Source organism: Panthera pardus, unplaced genomic scaffold (assembly GCF_024362965.1).
Source record: "Panthera pardus isolate Hobbes unplaced genomic scaffold, ASM2436296v1 HiC_scaffold_12, whole genome shotgun sequence".
NCBI lineage: Eukaryota > Metazoa > Chordata > Mammalia > Carnivora > Felidae > Panthera > Panthera pardus.
Window position 1 is genome coordinate 32,553,857 of NW_026526677.1, and position 20,564 is coordinate 32,574,420.

Genomic DNA, 20,564 nt, shown 5'->3' on the forward strand with positions numbered 1-20,564 from the left:
CTGCTATAACAAAGCCAGGTATACAGAAAGATTGACATTTATTCTGGGCTTAATACCTTCCTGTCCAGTATGAAAGCCACTACACACTCGTAGCTACTGAGTTATTGAAATGTAGCTAGTCCAAACTGAGATGTGCTCTAAGTGTAAAATACATACCAGATTTCAAAGACTCAGTACAAAAGAAGGAATATAAGATATCTTGTTACTTTTGTATATTGATTACATGTTGGAATATATTGGATGCATTCATTTAAATAGATTATGCTATTAAAATTGATTTGAACTGTTTCATTTTACTTTTCTCAATGTGACTTCTCAAAATTAAAAATTACAGTGTGGCTTGATTTGGTGGCTTGCATTGTATTTCCATTAGACAGCACTCATCTGGAATATTTGATCTACTCAGGTTTTTGGAAAGAATTTTATCTCTTCTATTCATTGTGCCCAGTCAAAACTGTTACAGGAGCTCAGATTAGCCTTGGGACACTGCCCAAGTGGGTGATACCAAGATTGGGATCCTGGAAAACAACATATGGAGCTTGAAGTATCTAGGACTGAAGAGACCAGGTGAACCTGAATGGTAGAAATTGTCAGCCTTGATCCTTAGATGTTTCACAGGGTCAGATTTGGAAATGCGATGAACTGAGATGTTTTTCTAGTGCTAGAGTTACTGGACTTGAGCCCATCATAGACATGAGGGCTTTATAACCACTCAATATTACACAAAATTAGTCTGTGTGTACCTGTTTATTTAAAGAGACTCTGGGGTGCCTGGGTGGCTCAGTCAGTTAAGTGTTAAGCATACGACTTCAGCTCAGATCATGATCTCACGGTTTGGGAGTTTGAACCCCACACAGGGCTCTGTGCTGACATCTCAGAGCCTGGAGCCTGCTTCACATTCTGTCTCCCTCTCTCTCTGCCCCTCTCCCGCTTGTACTCTCTCTCTCTCAAAAATAAATAAACATTAAAAATAAATAAAAATAAAGAGGCTGTAATTTTAAGAAGATTCTCATAGGAGGCCATGGCTTCAAAAATATTAAGGATCCTAATTCTACTTTTCAACAGAATTATTTATTTTTGCATTAAGTTGTATGAATTCTTTATATATTTTGTATATTAATGCCTTACCAGGTGTATCATTTGCAAATATCTTTTCCCATTCAGTAGGCTACCTTTTCATTTTGTTAACGATTTCTTTAACTGTGCAAAAGTTTTTTATTTTGGTGTAATCCCAATAGTTTATTTTTGCTTTTGTTCCCCTTACCTGAGGACATATATATAGAACAATGTTGTTAAGGCCAATGTCAAAGAGATTACTTATGTTCTCGTCTAGGAGTTTCATGTCTCACATTTAGGTCTTATTCCATGTTGAGTTTATTTTTTATGCATGGTATAAGACAGTGGTCTGGTTTTTCCTGTCTTATAATTCTTTGTTATAGATTAATTGACCATAAAAGCATGGATTTATTTTGGCTTTCTATTCTGTTCCATTGATCTGTGTGTCTATTTTTGTGCCAGTACCATACTGTTTTGATTATAGTAGCTTTGTACTTTAGTTTGATATCTAAGATTGTGACACTTCCACTTTGTTCTTCTTTCTTAAGATTGCAGGATCTTTTGGGGTTCCATAAATATTTTAGGATTACTTGTCCTAGTTGTGTGAAAAATACTATTGGTAGATTGATAGGGATTGCACTGAATCTATAGATTGCTTTGGGTACTATGGACATTTTAACAATATTCGTTCTTCCAATCCATGGTCATGGAATTTCTTTACATTTGCTTGTATTGTCTTCATTTTCGTTCATCAATGTTTTATAGTTTTCATGATATAGGTACAAGTCTTTCACCTCCTTGGTTAAGTTTATTCTTAGATATTCTGAATAGACATTTTCCCAAGGAAGACATACAGATGGCTACCAGCCACATGAAAAGATGTTCAACATCACTTATCATCAGGGAAATACAAAATCAAAACCACAATTAAATATCACTGTCAGAATGGCTAGAATAACACACACACGTGCGTGTGTTGGCAAGGATGTGGAGAATAAGGAACACTTGTGCACTATTGGTGGGAATCTAAATTGGTGCAGCCACTGTGAAAACCAGTTTGAAGGTTTCTTAAAAAATTAAAAATAGATTACCATATGATCCAGTAATCCACTACTGGGTATGTATCCAAAGAAAATGAAAACACTAATTCAAAAAAGATATATGCATTCCTATGTTTACTGCAGCATTATTTACAATAGCCTAGATAAGGAAGTAACTCAATTGTCCATCAATAGATAAAGAAGATGTGGTACATTATACACAATGGAATATCAATCAGCCATAAAAAAGAATGAGATCCTGCCATTTGCAACAACATGGGTGGAACTCAAAGATATGATGATAAGTGAAATAAGCCAGGTGGAGAAAACAAATACCATATAATTTCACTTATATACTGAATCTTAAAAACAAGACAAATGAACAAACAATAAGCAGAAATAGACTCATATATACAGAGAACAAACTTGTGGTTGCCAGGGGAGAGGGGGGTGAGGAGATGGACAAAATGGGTAAAAGGGAGTGGGAGGTACAGGATTCCAGTTATGGGATGAATAAGTCATGGGGATGAAAGGTATAGTATAGATAACATAGTCAAGAATATAGTAATAGTGTTGTATGGTGACAGAAGACAGCTATACTTGTGATGAGCATAGCATAGAGTTGTTGAAATCATCCACTATGCTGTACACCTAAAACTCATATGAACTCATATGAAAAACTCAAATGAATGAAACTCTAGAATGAAATGGCTCATTTAGATAGGATACTTCACAATTATTGTAAGGTAGTCATCCGTGTCTATGACTAGTAGCCTTCTTAATAATGTGAACATGTGTATACACACATCATGAAAATGAAAGTGCATGGAGCTCAGTGAACAAGAATCACCAGCAATAAGTATAAGATGGGAAGGCTATCAATGGCATTAAAAGGAAAGACACCTGGTGTTGATTATGTCCCAGGACACTACTGATGATTCAGCATAAAATTCCTGTAGCTCTTACACTTAAAGGTTAAGTTATAAATCCAGCTCTGCTTGAAAGAATAAAACATCATTCACTTATTCATTCCTTTGTGTTCTCAATAGTTTAACCTCTATTACAGAATTTAACCCATTATATTCTAACTTCTCATAATTTGCATGTCTGTGTCTCAATTTATAATGTGGCTCTTCATGAACAACAGGCACAACTTTTCTTTTCACTCTTTTGCCCTCAGCGCCTAACAAGTGGATGCTCAGTAGATGTTGAGTAAAATAAGTTAATGGTTGTTGCCTGACTTCTACACATCTGAGAATAAAAGATGATTTATGAAACAAATACAGCTTTAAAGATTAAAACTTAATGGAGGGCTAAATAAAAGGCTAGAGCTGTGTAGTTTTAGCCAAATCAACGAGATTCAGCATTTGATCTCGTTCAACATCCAAAATTGAGCTAACCTGTAGAAAGACTGCACACAGATTGTGGCTGCGATACACTTTTCCCAGGCCCAAATAGTGCTGATTCATTCACCACAGTTTGTTTGCAAGTGAAGGAAACAAGCTTTTAAGTTAGAGAAATATAAGCAGTCTTAGATCTGGGAGTCATCAGGAAATGTTTGATATTTTAAAGAACTGACTGAAAGTTAAACAGGTTAATGTGACATTTCAAAGGGATTTTGAAATTCAATAGCTTTCTCTAGCAGCTGATGTTTATTCTCTGGCTGTAAGGCAAATGTTGAATTTCTTCAAAGGAACAATGATAGATTCTAGGATAGCTAGATAGGTTCAACGTTCACTATAGGTTTTGCTTTTTGTCTTCTCTGTGACCCCTCCCCATCATGAAAAATATATATGTATGTACACAACAGGAAATGGGAAAACCATCTGGCTGACTTTAAAACATGGTTTTATTCTTCATCATCAAAGGGTTTCTGTGTGAAAATAAATTTATGGATAAAGAAGCAGATATGGTGCCATTAAAAAGAGAAAAGCAGAATCATAAAGAATATATGTAAATTTGGAAAGAGGACATAGTCATTTTTTCCCTTACCATACCAGCACTGTGCAGGAATGTAAGATGTTATCACTTAAATGAAAGTTCCATGGGTTGGACAGTCTCTTTCAGATGGACATATTCAAATTTAGTTAGAAAGACTAATGACAAAGCCATGTGATATCTAGTTAGGTAAGTTTGAGGAACTTATTTTATTGCTTAGAACCTGGATATGTATTGTACAATTGTGCATGTAAAATAATTTCGTAAGTGTTCATTAATATGAAGATCACATTAAGTGATTCAGTAAATTAGGAAAGCTAAAGAACACATTTTAAGGAATTATTAAACATTCAGGTAAAATAATTCTTTTTTTTTTTTTTTTTTAAATTTTTTTTTTTTTCAACGTTTTTTTTTTTATTTTTTATTTTTGGGACAGAGAGAGACAGAGCATGAACGGGAGAGGGGCAGAGAGAGAGGGAGACACAGAATCGGAAACAGGCTCCAGGCTCCGAGCCATCAGCCCAGAGCCTGACGCGGGGCTCGAACTCACGGACCGCGAGATCGTGACCTGGCTGAAGTCGGACGCTTAACCGACTGCGCCACCCAGGCGCCCCTCAGGTAAAATAATTCTTAAGCATCATCTATTCCAAACCTATACTGGTGTAATCGTAAATAACAGAAATTCAACCTTAAGTGATTGTCTTTAAAAAAAAAAAAAAAATGATAGGAGGAAGGAAGGAATATAGTGGCTTATAGAGTCCAAGAATGAGCTACACAGCAAAATCATGGAAAAGGCATGGATACAGATGGGTTTCCAGAAAAACTGAGATCTGGAGTGAGAATGCTCCCAGGAGTAGCTCTCCAACTTCTATCTCCTTATTGTCTCTGCAAGTCACACTCTTTTTTTACATGGTGGGATGTGTACTCCTAAGAGTTCTTCAGTTTTACATCTTTCAGATATGGAGGAGGGATCAAGAGATTTCTTTTTTCACATTAAATCAAACAATTTTAAGAAAATAATGCATTATTGGTCTAGATTAGGTCAATCACTTGTAGTCAGGATTAATCTAGTTTGCATCAGAATCCTCCCCTGGACCAATCAATTATTGTGACAAGAGTGGAGCAAGAGATTTGGGGAGGGGAAGCCGTCATGGAATAACACAACAGATTGCAAAGAAGTCATGTAGATGAGAGTCAGCTCTAGAAGAGGTGGAGGGTACAATGGAATGTCTCATACAAATTCTGTCGTTTTACAGGTAAGCAAGCAAAGAGATGAATTGGTTTGTTGTAGCTTATATGACAAACTAGCAAAATAGCCAGAACTCAATAAATGAAAATAAAAAGATAAATGTTGATTGCTTTGGCCATAAACTGATAAAGTGTTGTATATACATATTTATGTTTAATACAATCACCTTATAAAATAGGTATTAACATCCTCATTTTTCAGATGAGAAAACTGAGGTCCAATGATTAAGTAAATTTTCTAAGGCTACACTGCTACTTGGTGTCTCAGCCCAGATTTATACAAAGGTCTGTCAGATTCCAAAACCTGTGCTCTTTAAAAATAATAATACTGACGATGAGATTGTTTTTATAAAGCATGTAAGTGCTCATTATAAATAGTTACACTGTGCTATGTTTAACACAGAATGAATAAACACCCCACATTCCTCCACCTAGAATTTAACATCATTAACAAAGAATATCTTCAATATATCACTAAGAAGAGTAAATAGATCAGCAATGCTTTTTTGTGTGTGTGTTTGTTTTGTTTTGTTTTTGCAAAAGGGACCCATCATGATGTATCTTATTTTTAAAATAAAAACAGAACATTTAATTTTACTTGAATTTAACTGGAAAGAAATTAGAGAGTGAAGAACTGCTGAATCTCTATTTTTTTTTAACTATAAAAAACCCTTGTTTTTTGGGGTGCCTGGGTGGCTCAGTCGGTTAAGCGTCCGACTTCGGCTCAGGTCATGATCTCGCGGTCCGTGAGTTCAAGCCCCGCGTCGGGCTCTGTGCTGACCGCTCAGAGCCTGGAGCCTGTTTCAGATTCTGTGTCTCCCTCTCTCTCTGACCCTCCCCCGTTCATGCTCTGTCTCTCTCTGTCTCAAAAATAAATAAACGTTAAAAAAAAAATAAAAAAAAAACCGTTTTTTTACAGAAACAAGTTACAATTATGTAATGTACAAAATATGTAATGTACAAAAATGTACAAATTAATGTACAAAAAGGTTGGAATATTTTTAAGAAACTATGTTTCAAATTTTCACAGTATTGAGTCCTTGCTCTAAAAATAAGGAAATTGGTGCACTATACTTCCCTGTATCTTGACCTCTTAACCTTATAATTTTGGTGAGTTCTGTTAATTTTCAAGACTTATGCTTGTATTCTGTTCTGTAGCCATAATTCCCACAGTTATTTACTCTTAGTTCTGTATTACATGGATTCCGAGCTTATCATGGTACCCTTTACCAAACTTCTCCCTTACTGGTTTTTTGTTTTTGTTTTTCTTATCTTGGTTTGCTTTATTTCATCATCAATAGTTACCTTTCCCTAAGAATAGTTCATGTGAGCCATATTCCTAGAGAATGCCTGTTGCCTTTGATTTTGATTTCTAGTACGTTTTAGATGCTGTTTCTAGAAAGTTTTGAGCCTTCTTGAATTTGTAGCTTGGTGTATTTCATTAGCTTTGGAACATTCTCAGCCATTTTCTCTTCTTCCTCTTTTCTCAATATTCCAATCACACATGAATTAGACCTCTTATTGTAACTGCTAAGTTACTCATATTTTTGTGTTCCTTATCTTTTGTCTCTCCATGCATTATTCTGAATATTCCCCTTTGAAATATCTTCCAGTTCATGATTTATCTTTAGCTGGGTACAATTTGCTCTTTAATTAATCCACTAAGTTCTTAAGTTTGAATACTACATCTTTCAGTTGTATATTTTCAGTTGCTTTATTCTCTATAGTTTTTAGTTCTATTTCCTTGAACATATTTATAGCATTTGTCTACATACCCTATGAGTATTTTTAAATTATCTATATTCTTCTCCTTCTTTTAAAAATTGTCTTGTCTCTTCATGACTGGTTATTTTTCTGATTCAGTAATAGACAATAAATACGAAACATAACAAATTGTGTGCAAGAATTCTGCACCCTGCCCTCCCCACCCCCAAAGAGTATTTAAAATTGCTTTGGTCAAACAGGTAGGGACTCTAGCATCTAGGATCAGTTTAGTCCAATTTCAAGGACTAAGATGATTTGAAACTGAGTTTCAGTTCTTTCAAGGTCCAATTGACTTCCAGTTCACCTGTACTCCATAAAAGATTGTCAAAAGTTGGGTTTTCCTTCTCACTTGCCTTCTCTGGAATTAATTGGCAATTGGCAGTTACAAATGCTAGGGTTTCCTTCTTCCAGATATTCTTCACTGCCTTATTAGCTTTTTATGTTTTCAAATAGACATTAAAAAAAAAACACATTGTTTTTCTAGATTTTCTAATTGTTCTTACTGGGATGTTTGGTCCAAGTTATTGTCTGCCATTACCAAAGCTGAAGTCCTGATTAGTATATACTTTAATTTGATGTCAATTTTAGCATCCAGGAAGACTCCATTCTCTGTTCCTTCCACTGCTTGTTATCTTGGCAACATACCCATCTTTCATCTGCTTCACAGATGATTATGGAGTGATTTCATAGCAGTGCCTTCACTAAATGTAGTTCTTCACTTGGTATACCTACACCATGAGAACAAATCACATGAGACATGGTCTGGCTAGATTGGACAAAGGAAGAAAATTTGGTGAAGGAATTAGAGTGTGAGAGAAATAAAACTACAGAAGGGGTGATTTTGGAGAATGCAACGGAGAACAGGTTTTTATGGAAGGATAGACCAATATTATCAAACACTGGAGAGATAACGTACCACAAGAAGAAGATTACAAGATTGGGTCTTGTAATTAAGAGGTGACCATTGTGCTTACTCTAGCAGCTCATTCACTAAAATTCAAATGACACCAACAAGAGTACCATGGCCCCTGTGCAAGGATGACAGGCACATTTGTGAAATGTTCCATTAAAAAATTAAGGTCACCATTAATCATTAAGAGAACAGTTTCTATAGATAGTGTACTAGATTGGATAAATAAAAGACAGGAGAGGAGTTGGAGGTAGTGTAGACTTTAAGAAGTCAAGTTATGAAAGAAAACAGAATGATGGGTGTGGTATTTTGGTAAGGAAGACAGAGTCAAGGAGAGATTTTAGTCCTTGTTTGCTTTTCACCTAGGCACTTTTGAGTATGTTTGGCAGCAGAGAACAGATTAAAGCCTGGAGGGACAAGCAAAATTAATTGAACTAAATCCCAGAGAAAATAAAAAGAAAAGGAGCGAGGCTAATCTCTCCACTGAGATATAGGAGTACAAAATAGAGATAAAGGACAAGATTTCTAAATACTGAGATGAAGATAAAGAGGTGGGAATTACATGGATTCAGTTCTGTAGTATCTATTTCTATGGTGTTGTAAAAAAGGTCATCAACTCATTCTAAGTGTAAATAGTTCTCTTACCTTTCACTGACTATTTTCCCTTTAATATCTACAACACACATATTTAGTCCTTCTCATTGGCTTTGGAGCCCTTTGGTATCCTTTCATTGCCTTTAGTGTGAAGAAGTAGGAAACTTTTTTAATACTCCCAAAGCAATCTTTTCTTACTTCACAAAGTACTCATTTCCTTTACCTCCCTCAAAATGTATTCTGAAAAATCTTAATATAAGGACCATGTAGGTTGGCTACTTACTGATATGTAAGTGTAGGAGGACAAATACTTTCTCCAACCTAAATGAATGTCAAATAACCTTAGCAACTAGTTCTTTTTTTCTTATTTTGTTTTCTTATAAATGGAAACTCCACATGAAAAATGACTGTGTTTTATAGGCCCTGTCAATGTGTTGCAAACATTGGGGGCATTACATAAATAATAAATGGGGATAAAGCTTCCAAATAATAAAACTGACTATAACCCAGTCAATTGCTGCTAGTAATGTAGATACTGAACTTAAAATTACAAAGAATAAAGCACACACATCCTTAATCATGATGTCCAGAAATGTGAGTTACATTTTGGTAATTATAACTTTCAGTTAATTCATAAATATTTATTGAGTGTTTTCTATTTGACTCATAGCAACTGATGAGAAATTATCCTCAATATTATCCTCATCTTAAGGTGAAATAAATGAGGATTCAGGAGATTAAAGAGCATGCCCAAGTTTGTATATTCAGCTAATATATGCAGACCTTGAATTCAAACTTGTTTTTCTGAATCCAAAGCCAATAGTGTTACTTACAATGCTATACAGCTTCCTCCCCAGTCTAGCACTTATAATTATGAGTTGGATGATAATATTTTTCCTTGTGAGAGAATAAGAAATTAGAATATTTGATTGTTTATTGTAACAAATTCTAACCCTGTGCAAGGCAGACAAGTATATTGCCCAAAGTATAAGGATGGATTTTAATGGATAGATGCAATTATTCAAGAATGAGAAATGGAAAATGTCCTGTCATTTGATTTCACCTTTGTTTTTTAGTGCCTGGGCAATGATATATTTAATGAGGCATGTACTAAGGGGCACCTGGGTTGCTCAGTCAGTTAAGCGTCAGACTTCAGCTCAGGTCATGATCTCATGGTTCGTGAGTTCAAGCCCCATGTCGGGCTCTGTGCTGACAGCTCAGAGCCTGGAGCCTGCTTCTGATTCTGTGTCTCCCTCTTTCTCTGTCCCTCCTCTGCTCACACTCTGTCTCTCAAAAATAAATAAACATCGAAAAAAAATTTTAATAGGACATATGCTAATGTAGAAAACTTGTTCAATATTTAAGGTAAAGAACTGTTTAAGGAGATGTGACATTACCAAAGAGGCAAACTTCTACTGTGCATATCAGAGTATTAAATTTTATTCTTTATTTTATTGTCCAACAATTTTGGTAGAATATATAAGAAAAGAATGAGGTTGACAAAAGTCTACGAAGAATTTTTAAGGTCCATCTAAATAACAGTCATTATGACTATCACCACTGCATCTTAAGTAATTAATTCTATTGAACTTTTTAATGCTTTGGGAAATCTATGCTGTAACTAGACTTATAAAAAATAATTTATATATATTTAAACTTTCTCTTAGTATTCCCACAGATCATGCTGTGTGTTACCAAACATTAGCTGGAAATAGTAGCTATAAACAGATGAAATTTGAGAAAATAATATAAAAATAGTTATGCTTGTTATACAATCCAGCCTCTTTAGAATATGATGCTGATTTTTATAAATCATGCTTCATTCAACATCGAACATATGGCATTGTGGTTCTGAGAAAAATATATCTCTGATTAAGATTTCTATCACTAAATTTATATTTACGAAGCACTTCACAAAATTCCCTTCTATTCTTTATTGCTTACCGCTTTCTATTAAAGAATGTTACTTACACACACACACACACACACACAAATCTACTAGATTAAGGCAGCAATCACAAAAACTCAGTAGAAAAGTAGCTTAATTAAAATTATACAATTTTGACCATAAGCAATTTTTAGTTAATTTTTAGTCATTACAGAAATCCTAACATGTAGGGCTTAGTTTGTGAGAGTACATGCTAATATTGTCTAATATTTCTTTATCTACAGTAAATATGAAACATAATGCCACCACAGTTGGTATAAGAAATTCACATACCAATGTGAACAGAAACGGGAAAGGGAAAGAGCTTAAAAACAAGACCAAGTCAAAAGCTTCCATGTTTAATGTTATCCTCTTGCTCTATAAGTAAAGCAAATTCCTTTAGGCCAGGGTCTGAGAGGGAGCTGTCTTGTCATCTGTTAGAGTAAAGTAAATATTCTATACACATTTGAAAATGGCCCTAAATAAATCTAAAATTAAAAGTTTTGAAAGAATAAAATAAAAAAGAATATCTGATAAGGGACTAATATCTAAAATATAAATATATAAAATATATTTAGATATCTAAAATATCTAAAATATCTAAAATATAAAGAACTTACACAATTTAACACCAAAACAAGCAATCCAATTAAGAAGGGGGCAGAGGACCTGAATACACATTTTCCAAAGAAGATACATGGATGGCCAATAGACACAAGAAAAAATGCTCCACATCACTAATCATTAGGGAAATGCAAATCAAAATCACCATGAGCTATCACCTTATACCTGTCAGAATGTCTAGTATCAAAAAGACAAGAAATAACTGTTGGTAAGGATGTGGAGAAAAAAAAAACAACCCATGAACAGCTGGTGGGAATGTAAATTGGTATAAACACTATGGTAAATAGTATGGAGTTTCTTCAAAAAATTAAAATAGAAATGCCACACAACCCAGTAATTCCACGACTGGGTATTTACCCCCTCAAAATGAAAAGACTAACTCAAGATGATATATATGCACACCTATGTTTATAGCAGCATTATTCACAATAGCCAAGTTATGGAAGCAACCAAAGAAAGTGTCCATCAATACATAAATGGATAAAGAAGATATGATATATACATACAATGGAATATTACTCAGCCATGAATAAGTGAAATGTTGCCATTTCTGAAAATATGGTTGGAATTAGAGGGTATTATTCTAAGTGAAATAAGCCAGACAAAGACAAATAACATATAATTTTGCTTTTATGTGGAATCCAAAAACCAACCAAAGAACAACCAAAGCAACAACAAATGCAGAAACAGAATCATAAATACAGACAACAAATTAGGTGACTTCCAGAGGGTAGGCAATTAAGGTAAAGGGAATTAAGAGGTACAGACTTAAAGTTATAAAATAAGTAAATCACAGGAATGAAAAGTATAGTGTAGGAAATATAGTCCATAATATTACAATAGTGTTGTAAGGTGACAGATAGTAACTATACTTACTGTGGTGAGCAAGCATAATGTATAGAATTGCTGAATCACTATGTGGTAAACCTGAAATTAATATAACATTTATGTTAACTATACTTCAATTAAAAAAAAATAAAAGAAATATCACCTTAAATTTATTAATTTAATGGATAATACAGTGTAAAATAAAACTATAAAAAAGAAGTGAGAATTGTTTTGATTTCTTCCTAAATAGCTTAAAAAAATTATTTATTTAAGTAATCTCTGCTGCACCCAATGTGAGGCTCAAACTCACAACCCCAAGATCAACAATCAAGAGCTGCATGCTCTTCCAAATGAGCCAGCAGGGTGCCCCCAAATAGTCAGCTTTTAATACATACTATGTAAGAAATATACATATACATTTTAACAGAATAAAAGTGCTGATACAGATTTTTATTTGTACATTTATATGTACATTGAATTTTCCATTAAGAATTATCTCTTACTTTTTGAATGAGAGATTTAAAATGAAATTAAAATTGCTTTTGTTTAGAAGTCTGCAGTGTAGATGCATCATTATTTCTGCTTATTTAAAAACAAAAATCAGAAAAAAGAATTTTATAAACCTCTGAACATTTATTACTTTGCATAGACTAAAGAAAATATGATTTTCAAATGCTCACAAGTGAATTTTAAGAGATATAAAAAACCTACTTAGGTGTATTGGATTCTCTCATGAACTATTGGTTGTAACATAATAAATACTTCAATAAAAATGACTTTAAGCACAAATCATGTATCATATATTACATGAAATAGAAAAGATGTCTCTCAAATGATTCATGTCTCTCAAATGACCCTAGAAACTCCAAAGAGAAGATTATATAATAACTAATATACAGTACTTAAAACAAAATGAATATACAAAATAGAGATATCAACTAAAAATTGTGTGCTGTTATTAAATTTAATTTCTTAATAAGCAACGAACTAAAACCTCTTAAGAACTGATGTACTACACAGTGGTATTGATGCTATATTAAAATGATTAGTAGAAAGCAGTCAAGAAGAGATTCAGAAACGTAAGACACTTGTTTTATATTCATTATATTTGATTAGAAAAGAAATACACATTCATTTTTAAGACCAGTGTTTATTTTCTGTATGTACTGTTTGAATTTCACAAAAACATTTTCCAGCATAAACTCATTCATGTATTTTATTATACATTCTACAGCAAAGACTAAGAACCAGGCAAGAATGATTGTGGCAAACAGCCTAGATACAGAAAATAACATATATTTTTACACTACAACATTTGAAACTAATTTGGTATTTATCGAAGAAAGGATTTCTATTCAAGATTTTTTTCTATCACGGTATTAGCTTCCCAGGGCTGCTGTAACAAATTACCACACATTAGGTGTCTCTGAACAACAGAAACATATTGTCTCGTGGTTCTGGAGTCTGAAGGTCTGAAATAAAGGTGTCAGCAAAATTGTTGGCTCCCACTTCAGACTGAGGGAGAATCCCGTCCATGCTTCTCTTAGGTACTAATGGTTGCCAGCAATCCTTGGTGTCCTTTGGCTTGTAGATGTATCATTCTGATCTCTGCTTTTATCTTCATGTGACATTCTTCCCTCTCTGTCTTTCTTCTCTTCTTAGAAGGATACCATACACATTGGATTAAGGGCCTGCTCTGCTCCAGTATGACCTCAGCTTAAGTACTTACATCTGTAGTGACCACAGTGCCAAATAAGGTCATATTCTGATGTTCTGAGAAGGACATGAATTTTGGAGCGGAAACACTATTCAATCCAGTGCAGTTACTTTCCATTCAATGTTAAAGAAAAAATTCCCATACTATACAGGATCCAAAAATGATGAATAAGTGAATCATTGTTATATATGAGTGTGATCTCCTATTTTCCAATCAGATACTCATACAGGTATTCACCTTTTGGAATTTTCTCATTCACAAATATGACTTACATGCAAAACATTTTTTTTTCAGAAAAGATTAGCAGATTAACTTGGGTGCATTCATTTCTTTCTAAATTGAGGACACTGCTCCCTAGAATATTTTCTAATTCTGCATAACTAGAAATTACTTTCACTGCAGAATTGCTCAGACTTGAATACAGCCTATACAGTAAAAGTTGTGGGGCACATGGGTGAGCTAATCAGTTAAGCATCCAACTCTTGATCTTGGCTCAGGTCATGATCTCACAGTTCGTGAGTTCAAGTCCTGCGTCGGGCTTTGTGCTGATGGCACAGAGCCTTCTTGGAAATCTGTCTTTCCTTCTCTCTGCTCCTATCCCACTGCTCTCTCTCTCTCTCTCTCTCTCTCTCTCAAAATAAATAAATAAAATTTAAAAAAATAAAGTAAAAGTGGCGCACAAGCTTGAGAACTAAAGTTAAATATCACAGAGGTAGATAAAGTAAATCTAAGGAGAATTAAAGTATTTAATTCTTATCTTTTGCCCATAGTTATGTTAATATTTTATTCACTTGTACTCACCAATTCAGAATGTCATCATAGTGGAGAGAATGAATTTTCCCTGTATTTGAATAGTTTACTAAGCATATTAGTAGTATAAATATGATATCAGGAACTACTTAAGAAAGCAATCATTTATATACACCTTTATTCAACATGCCAATGTACCCTTTGACTATATCTCTCATTCATCCTTCAAGTCATAATTCAAGCATCACGTTGTCAGGCCTGGTTTCCTTCAGTAAATGAAATCCCTACTAGATGTTCGTATCCCTGTATTGCTTCTTTGTAGCTTTTACCACTGTGTTAATTTTACATTGACTTTTGTGATTATTTAACTACCATCACTCTTCTCCACTAGACTCTAAACTCTACAGGCCAGATACTGTGACATACTTTACTCACCTTTATTTCTCTGCCTAGTTCAATGCTTGCTGAATAATTAAAAAAAAAAAATAGAAATGTTTATTTATATATAAAAAGTTTATACGTGAATTATGAATCAATGTCATTAAGAATCCTCTACCAAGTGAACGTCTCCTGAAAAAACATTTTACTATTACAGTACTGTTGGGTAAATAAAAACATTAAAGGGCACATTCATTTTAAACTTTTTTTTTTTTTTAAATGTCTATTCATTCTTGAGAGAGAGGGACAGAGTGTGAGAGGGGGAAGGGCAGAGAAAGAGGGAGACACAGAATCCAAAGCAGGCTCCAGGCTCCGAGCCGTCAGCATAGAGCCCGCTTCCAGGCTCAAAATCACAAAACGTGAGATCATGACCTGAGCTGAAGTCAGACACTTAACCAAATGAGCCACCCAGCCAAAGGGCACATTCGTTTTAATATCTTTAATATGCCCTATATTTTATTGCAATAGACTGGGTTGAATTATTTTGAATAGCTCAATTAAAAAATGCCAGATTCAAATGATGACAGATTTTATTATTTGTCAAAGACATTCTGGGATATTATTAAAATATAATTGACTTTAAATATTAGTTTTATGAAACATTCTCTATGAGGGCTATTGAACAATTTTGCATTTTTACTTTATAATATATAAAAATATAGTACATATCATATTGCAAAATTCCTTTAAAACAATGAACTCTGTAATTTCAAAAGTGACATTTCTCAGTATGATGCATTTTATTTTATTTTATTTTTTTTTTTCAACGTTTTTTATTTATTTTTGGGACAGAGAGAGACAGAGCATGAACGGGGGAGGGGCAGAGAGAGAGGGAGACACAGAATCGGAAACAGGCTCCAGGCTCCGAGCCATCAGCCCAGAGCCTGACGCGGGGCTCGAACTCACGGACCGCGAGATCGTGACCTGGCTGAAGTCGGACGCTTAACCGACTGCGCCACCCAGGCGCCCCATGCATTTTAAAAATAATACTTGAAAATTTAAAATTTACATAATACCTGTATTTGAGAAGACTATGGTACTTACTAATTAATTACTCCTAAATAGAAATGAAAATTTCTTTGATGATCTTTACTTACTTATTATTTATTACTTGACCCATAGAAAGTTTGTTGCAAATCTGAATATCTAAATTCAGAACTTAGAAAATACAGATACAATTATAATCTCTATCTTCCGACAGTTTGAGTGTTCATACTTAAATAAATACACATAGTATTCTTCTTTTTAAAAATTTTCCATGATTAGGGAAAGGACTACATTTCAAAAGTCAAATATAATGCTCAGATAGAGACATTTTTCCAGTTTTGGGATGCTGCTTCTCCTTGAGTTGAACCTTCTGTGTCATGCTAGTATTTCTGAGATTTTCTTTCTAAGACAAAAAATGGTAAATACCCTCAATTTCCACACATATATAGTACATGTTTCTCTATAGATCCCATACTTCCTTATATTAAGTTATTCAGGAATATCCAATAAAAGAAGAGAAACTCTGAGGGAAAACTTGAAGGACCACATGATGAAAACTTTCTTTATCATAATTTGATGGCTGCTCTAAGCTTGGCTGAGCGTGCTCTGGGGTTATCCTGTACATCCTGATCTTCTGGAGTAAGTACTTTCTTGTGTATCAATTCCCACATTAAAGGGGCTCTGCTTATAGAGTCTCCTTCCTTGTTTTCATAACTTGAACCTAATTGTGATGCTTGTATCACCTTCTGTCTGGCACTTAGGTTAAACCTTTCTGTCATGCTTATCCCAAGCAAGAATCGTTTGACAATGCGATCCTCTAGTGAATGGAAGGAGAGGGCAACAAGGCGACCACCAGGTCTCAGAAACTTCTGAGCTGTCTTCAATCCTATGTAAAGTTCATTGAGCTCATTATTTACAAATATTCGAAAAGCTTGGAAAGTCTTGGTAGCAATATGGGTAGATCGTTGTAGCAAGTCTTTTCGTGCAAAAATAGCAGATGGAGGAAATGCACCTATAAAAAAATTTAGTAAAAACAGGAAAAAAGGAGAGGAAAAATTAATATTTTCCACTCTAAGTCTACGTTGTATTGTGTGTGCATATATTTAAGGAACTAAGTTTCTTTAGAAAATTGTGGCATTTCAGCCATACTTTCCCATTTTATTTCCAACCATTCAACCAAGATTCAAACTATTGTGTCAGAAACAGGTTTCATAACTCATAAGAGTAACTGGTGTCAAACACGGAGCAGATAAAGAGGTAGCCAAATTTTTGAAAAAATAATGATTAAAAAAACTTCCCAACTTAGGTGAAAGACATTAACTCACTGATACAAGAAGTTCAGTGAACCCCAAATATAATGAACAAAAGAAAACTGCATCTAGGCACATCATAATCACACTATTACAAGCTAATCAGAAAAATCTTGAATACAACGAAGAAATACCTTACATAAAGAAGAGCAAAGATATGATTAACAGTTATTTTCTCATTAGAACAATTGAAGCTATAAAGTACTAGAATAACATTCAAATTGTTAAGGAAAAATATCTGTCTTCCAAGAAGGCTATCTAAAACTATTCTTCAGAATTAAAGTTCAAAGACATTTTTAAATGAATAAAAAAATGAGAGGATCCACTGCTAATATGTCTGTATTCAAGAAATGCAAAAGGAAATACTTCCATGTTGAAGTAAAATGACACCAGATGATAATTTGCATATACAGAAAAAAAGAGATTATAGATACATCTTTATATATTAATTCTTCTCTTAATTTCTTTAAAATACAGGATGCTTTAAGTGAAATTACAACAATTTTTTACATTTATAAATATTTTAATATAGATAGATATGTCCTGTATATGATAGGCAATAGTGTGAAGTATTAGAGTGGGTAAATGGAACCATACGCTTGCAAGATTCATGTTTTGCTAGAAGTTAAAGTTGCATATTGTGGTCCCTAGAGCAATCGATAAAAATAATGCAAAGAAATAAAGCTAATAATCTAACAGAGAATAAAAATAATACAAAAAAATTATTGGTTAACACAAAAGACAGAAGAGAACAAGAAACAAAAATGAGGCAAAGAGAAGACAAATAGTAAAATGGCAGACAGTAAAACCAAATATATCAATAATTACATAAAGTATAAATGTACTCAACATCCCAATATAAATGCAGAGGTCATCAGATGGAAAAATAGTGAGACCTAACTACACTGTCTAGAGAAATGTACTCTAAATATAAAAACAAACAGAAGTGAAAGCAAGGAACAGGCTGTGGAAAGTTATGCCATGTACACAGAAGCATAAAGAAGAGAGGTCATTATATATTATTATATCATAATATATAATAATGATATTAATATTAGAAAAAACAAGTTTTTGAAAAAAGGGAGAATTCCTAGACCCAAAGAGGAACATTTCCTATTGACAAAAATGTCAATACAGCAGAAAGATACAACTATAAGTGCATATGCACCAAATAACATAGTTCTCAAAATTTCAATGAAAGAGAGTACCTGTACAAAAGATGAACTTCAATTCTTACTACACACTATACACAAAAAGCAATACAAAATGGACCACAGACCTAAGAGTAAATACTAAACATAAAATATATATCTGACAAAACTCTCTTATCCAGAATATATAAGGAAATCTGACAACTTAATAAAAAGAAGCTAAACCACCTATTTGAAAAAAAAGGCAAAAATTTGGACAAACACTTCACAAAAAGAAACACAAAAAGTCAGTAAACATGTAAAGACATTCATCATTATTAGCCATAAAAATGCACATTAAAACCACAATGAAATACCAGCACACATCCACTAAATGCTACATCCTAGAAAGCAACAAACTATTGAAAATGACCCAAGAGGGGCGCCTGGGTGGCTCAGTCGGTTAAGCGGCCGACTTCAGCTCAGGTCATGATGTCACGGTCCGTGAGTTTGAGCCCCGCGTCGGGCTCTGTGCTGACAGCTCAGAGCCTGGAGCCTTTTTCAGATTCTGTGTCTCCCTCTCTCTGATCCTCCCCCGTTCATGCTCTGTCTCTCTCTGTCTCAAAAATAAATAAATGTTAAAAAAAAAAAAAAAATTAAAAAAAAAAAAAAAAGAAAATGACCCAAGAAAGAAATAGATAATTTGAACAGAACTATTACAAGTGAAAGGATTAAACCAGTAATCAAAAGCAACCCACAAAGAAATGTCCAAGCCCAGATGGCTTCACTGCTGAATTGTGCCAAATATTAAAAGAATTAATAACAATACTTCACAAATGCTTCAAAAAATTTTGAAGAAAAGAGAACACTTCTCAAATTACTTTATGAGGCCAGTATTACTATGAAACTAAAACCAAAGGCATCACAAGAAAATTACAGATCAATATCTCTTATGAATATAAACATTAAAATCCTCAACAAAATATTAGCAAAGCAGCATATTAAAAGAATTATATGCCATGACCAAGCTGCATGGTCATGACCAAGGATAGCTCAACACATGGAAATTGACCAATGTAATACATCGTATTTATGGAATGAAGGAAAAAAAAAAACACATGATCATTTCAATGGATGCAGAAAAAAGCATTTGAAAAATTTCAACACTCTTCCATGATAAAAACACTCAAGAACTAGGAATAGAAGGAAAGTACCTCAACATAATGAAGCCCGTATATGAGAACCCAGACCTAACATTATACTTAATGGTGAAAGACTGAAAGTTTTTCTTCAACGATCATGAACCAGCAAGGATACCCATTTTTACCACTTCTATTCAACACAGTACTGGAAGTTCTAATCAAGGAATCAAACAAGAAAAAGAAATAAAAGGCATCCAGATTGGTAAGGAAGAAGTAAAATTATCTGTTTACAGAGGACAGGATCTTCTATGTAGAAAACAATAAAGATTACGCATATACACACCTTGTGAGAACTAACAAATGGATTCAGCAAAGCAGCAGTATATAAAATTAACATGCACAAATCAGTTATGTTTCTACACTTAATAATAAACAATCCAAAATGAATTTTTTTCACTAGGGTTAGTTCATTATTTTTTTAAATATGAAATTTATTGTCAAATTGGTTTCCATACAACACCCAGTGCTCATCCCAAAAGGTGCCCTCCTCAATACCCATCACCCACCCTCCCCTTCCTCCCACCCCCCATCAACCCTCAGTTTGTTCTCAGTTTTTAAGAGTCTCTTATGTTTTGGCTCCCTCCCTCTCTAACTTTTTTTTTTTTTCCTTCCCCTCCCCCATGGTCTTCTGTTAAGTTTCTCAGGATCTACATAGGAGTGAAAACACATGGTATCTGTCTTTCTCTGTATGACTTATTTCACTTAGCATAACACTCTCCAGTTCCATCCACGTTGCTACAAACGGCCATATTTCATTCTTTCTCATTGCCATGTAGTATTCCATTGTGTATATAAACAGAATTTCTTTATCCATTCATCAGTTGATGGACATTTAGGCTCTTTCCATAATGTGGCTATTGTTGAAAGTGCTGCTATAAACATTGGGGTATAAGTGCCCCTATGCATAAGCACTCCTGTATCCCTTGGGTAAATTCTTAGCAGTGCTATTGCTGGGTCATAGGGTAGATCAAAAATTTGATTCCCAATAGCATCAAAAAGAATCAAACACTTAGGAATAAAGTTAAAAAAAGAAATGTAAAATTTATGCTATGAGAGCTACAAACAATATTTTAAAAATTTGTTTAAGATGGCAATACTCCT

The 20,564-nt window shown here is 34.0% G+C and overlaps 1 protein-coding gene and 1 non-coding gene across 10 annotated transcripts in view; one reads left to right on the forward strand and one right to left on the reverse strand.

Annotated features, from left to right (window-relative positions):
• METTL15 (methyltransferase like 15) overlaps positions 1-20,564 on the reverse strand; it is a 213,553-nt gene that overhangs the window by 7,456 nt on the left and 185,533 nt on the right. For 6 of the 9 annotated variants that reach the window (XM_019456584.2, XM_053899869.1, XM_053899870.1 and 3 more), the window contains one exon: positions 15,875-16,833. The exons of 1 other annotated variant lie outside the window; for it this stretch is intronic. In XM_019456584.2, coding sequence (XP_019312129.2) covers positions 16,388-16,833 — 446 coding nt within the window. In that variant the 3' untranslated portion in view covers positions 15,875-16,387. Of the gene's footprint in view, positions 1-11,492; positions 12,029-15,874; positions 16,834-20,564 lie in introns of those variants that run through there. 2 more of the 9 variants (XM_053899873.1, XM_053899872.1) reach the window with 2 other exon arrangements.
• On the forward strand, positions 8,013-8,119 carry LOC128776297 (U6 spliceosomal RNA). The gene has a single exon (XR_008421378.1). It is a non-coding gene; the product is annotated as a U6 spliceosomal RNA (small nuclear RNA).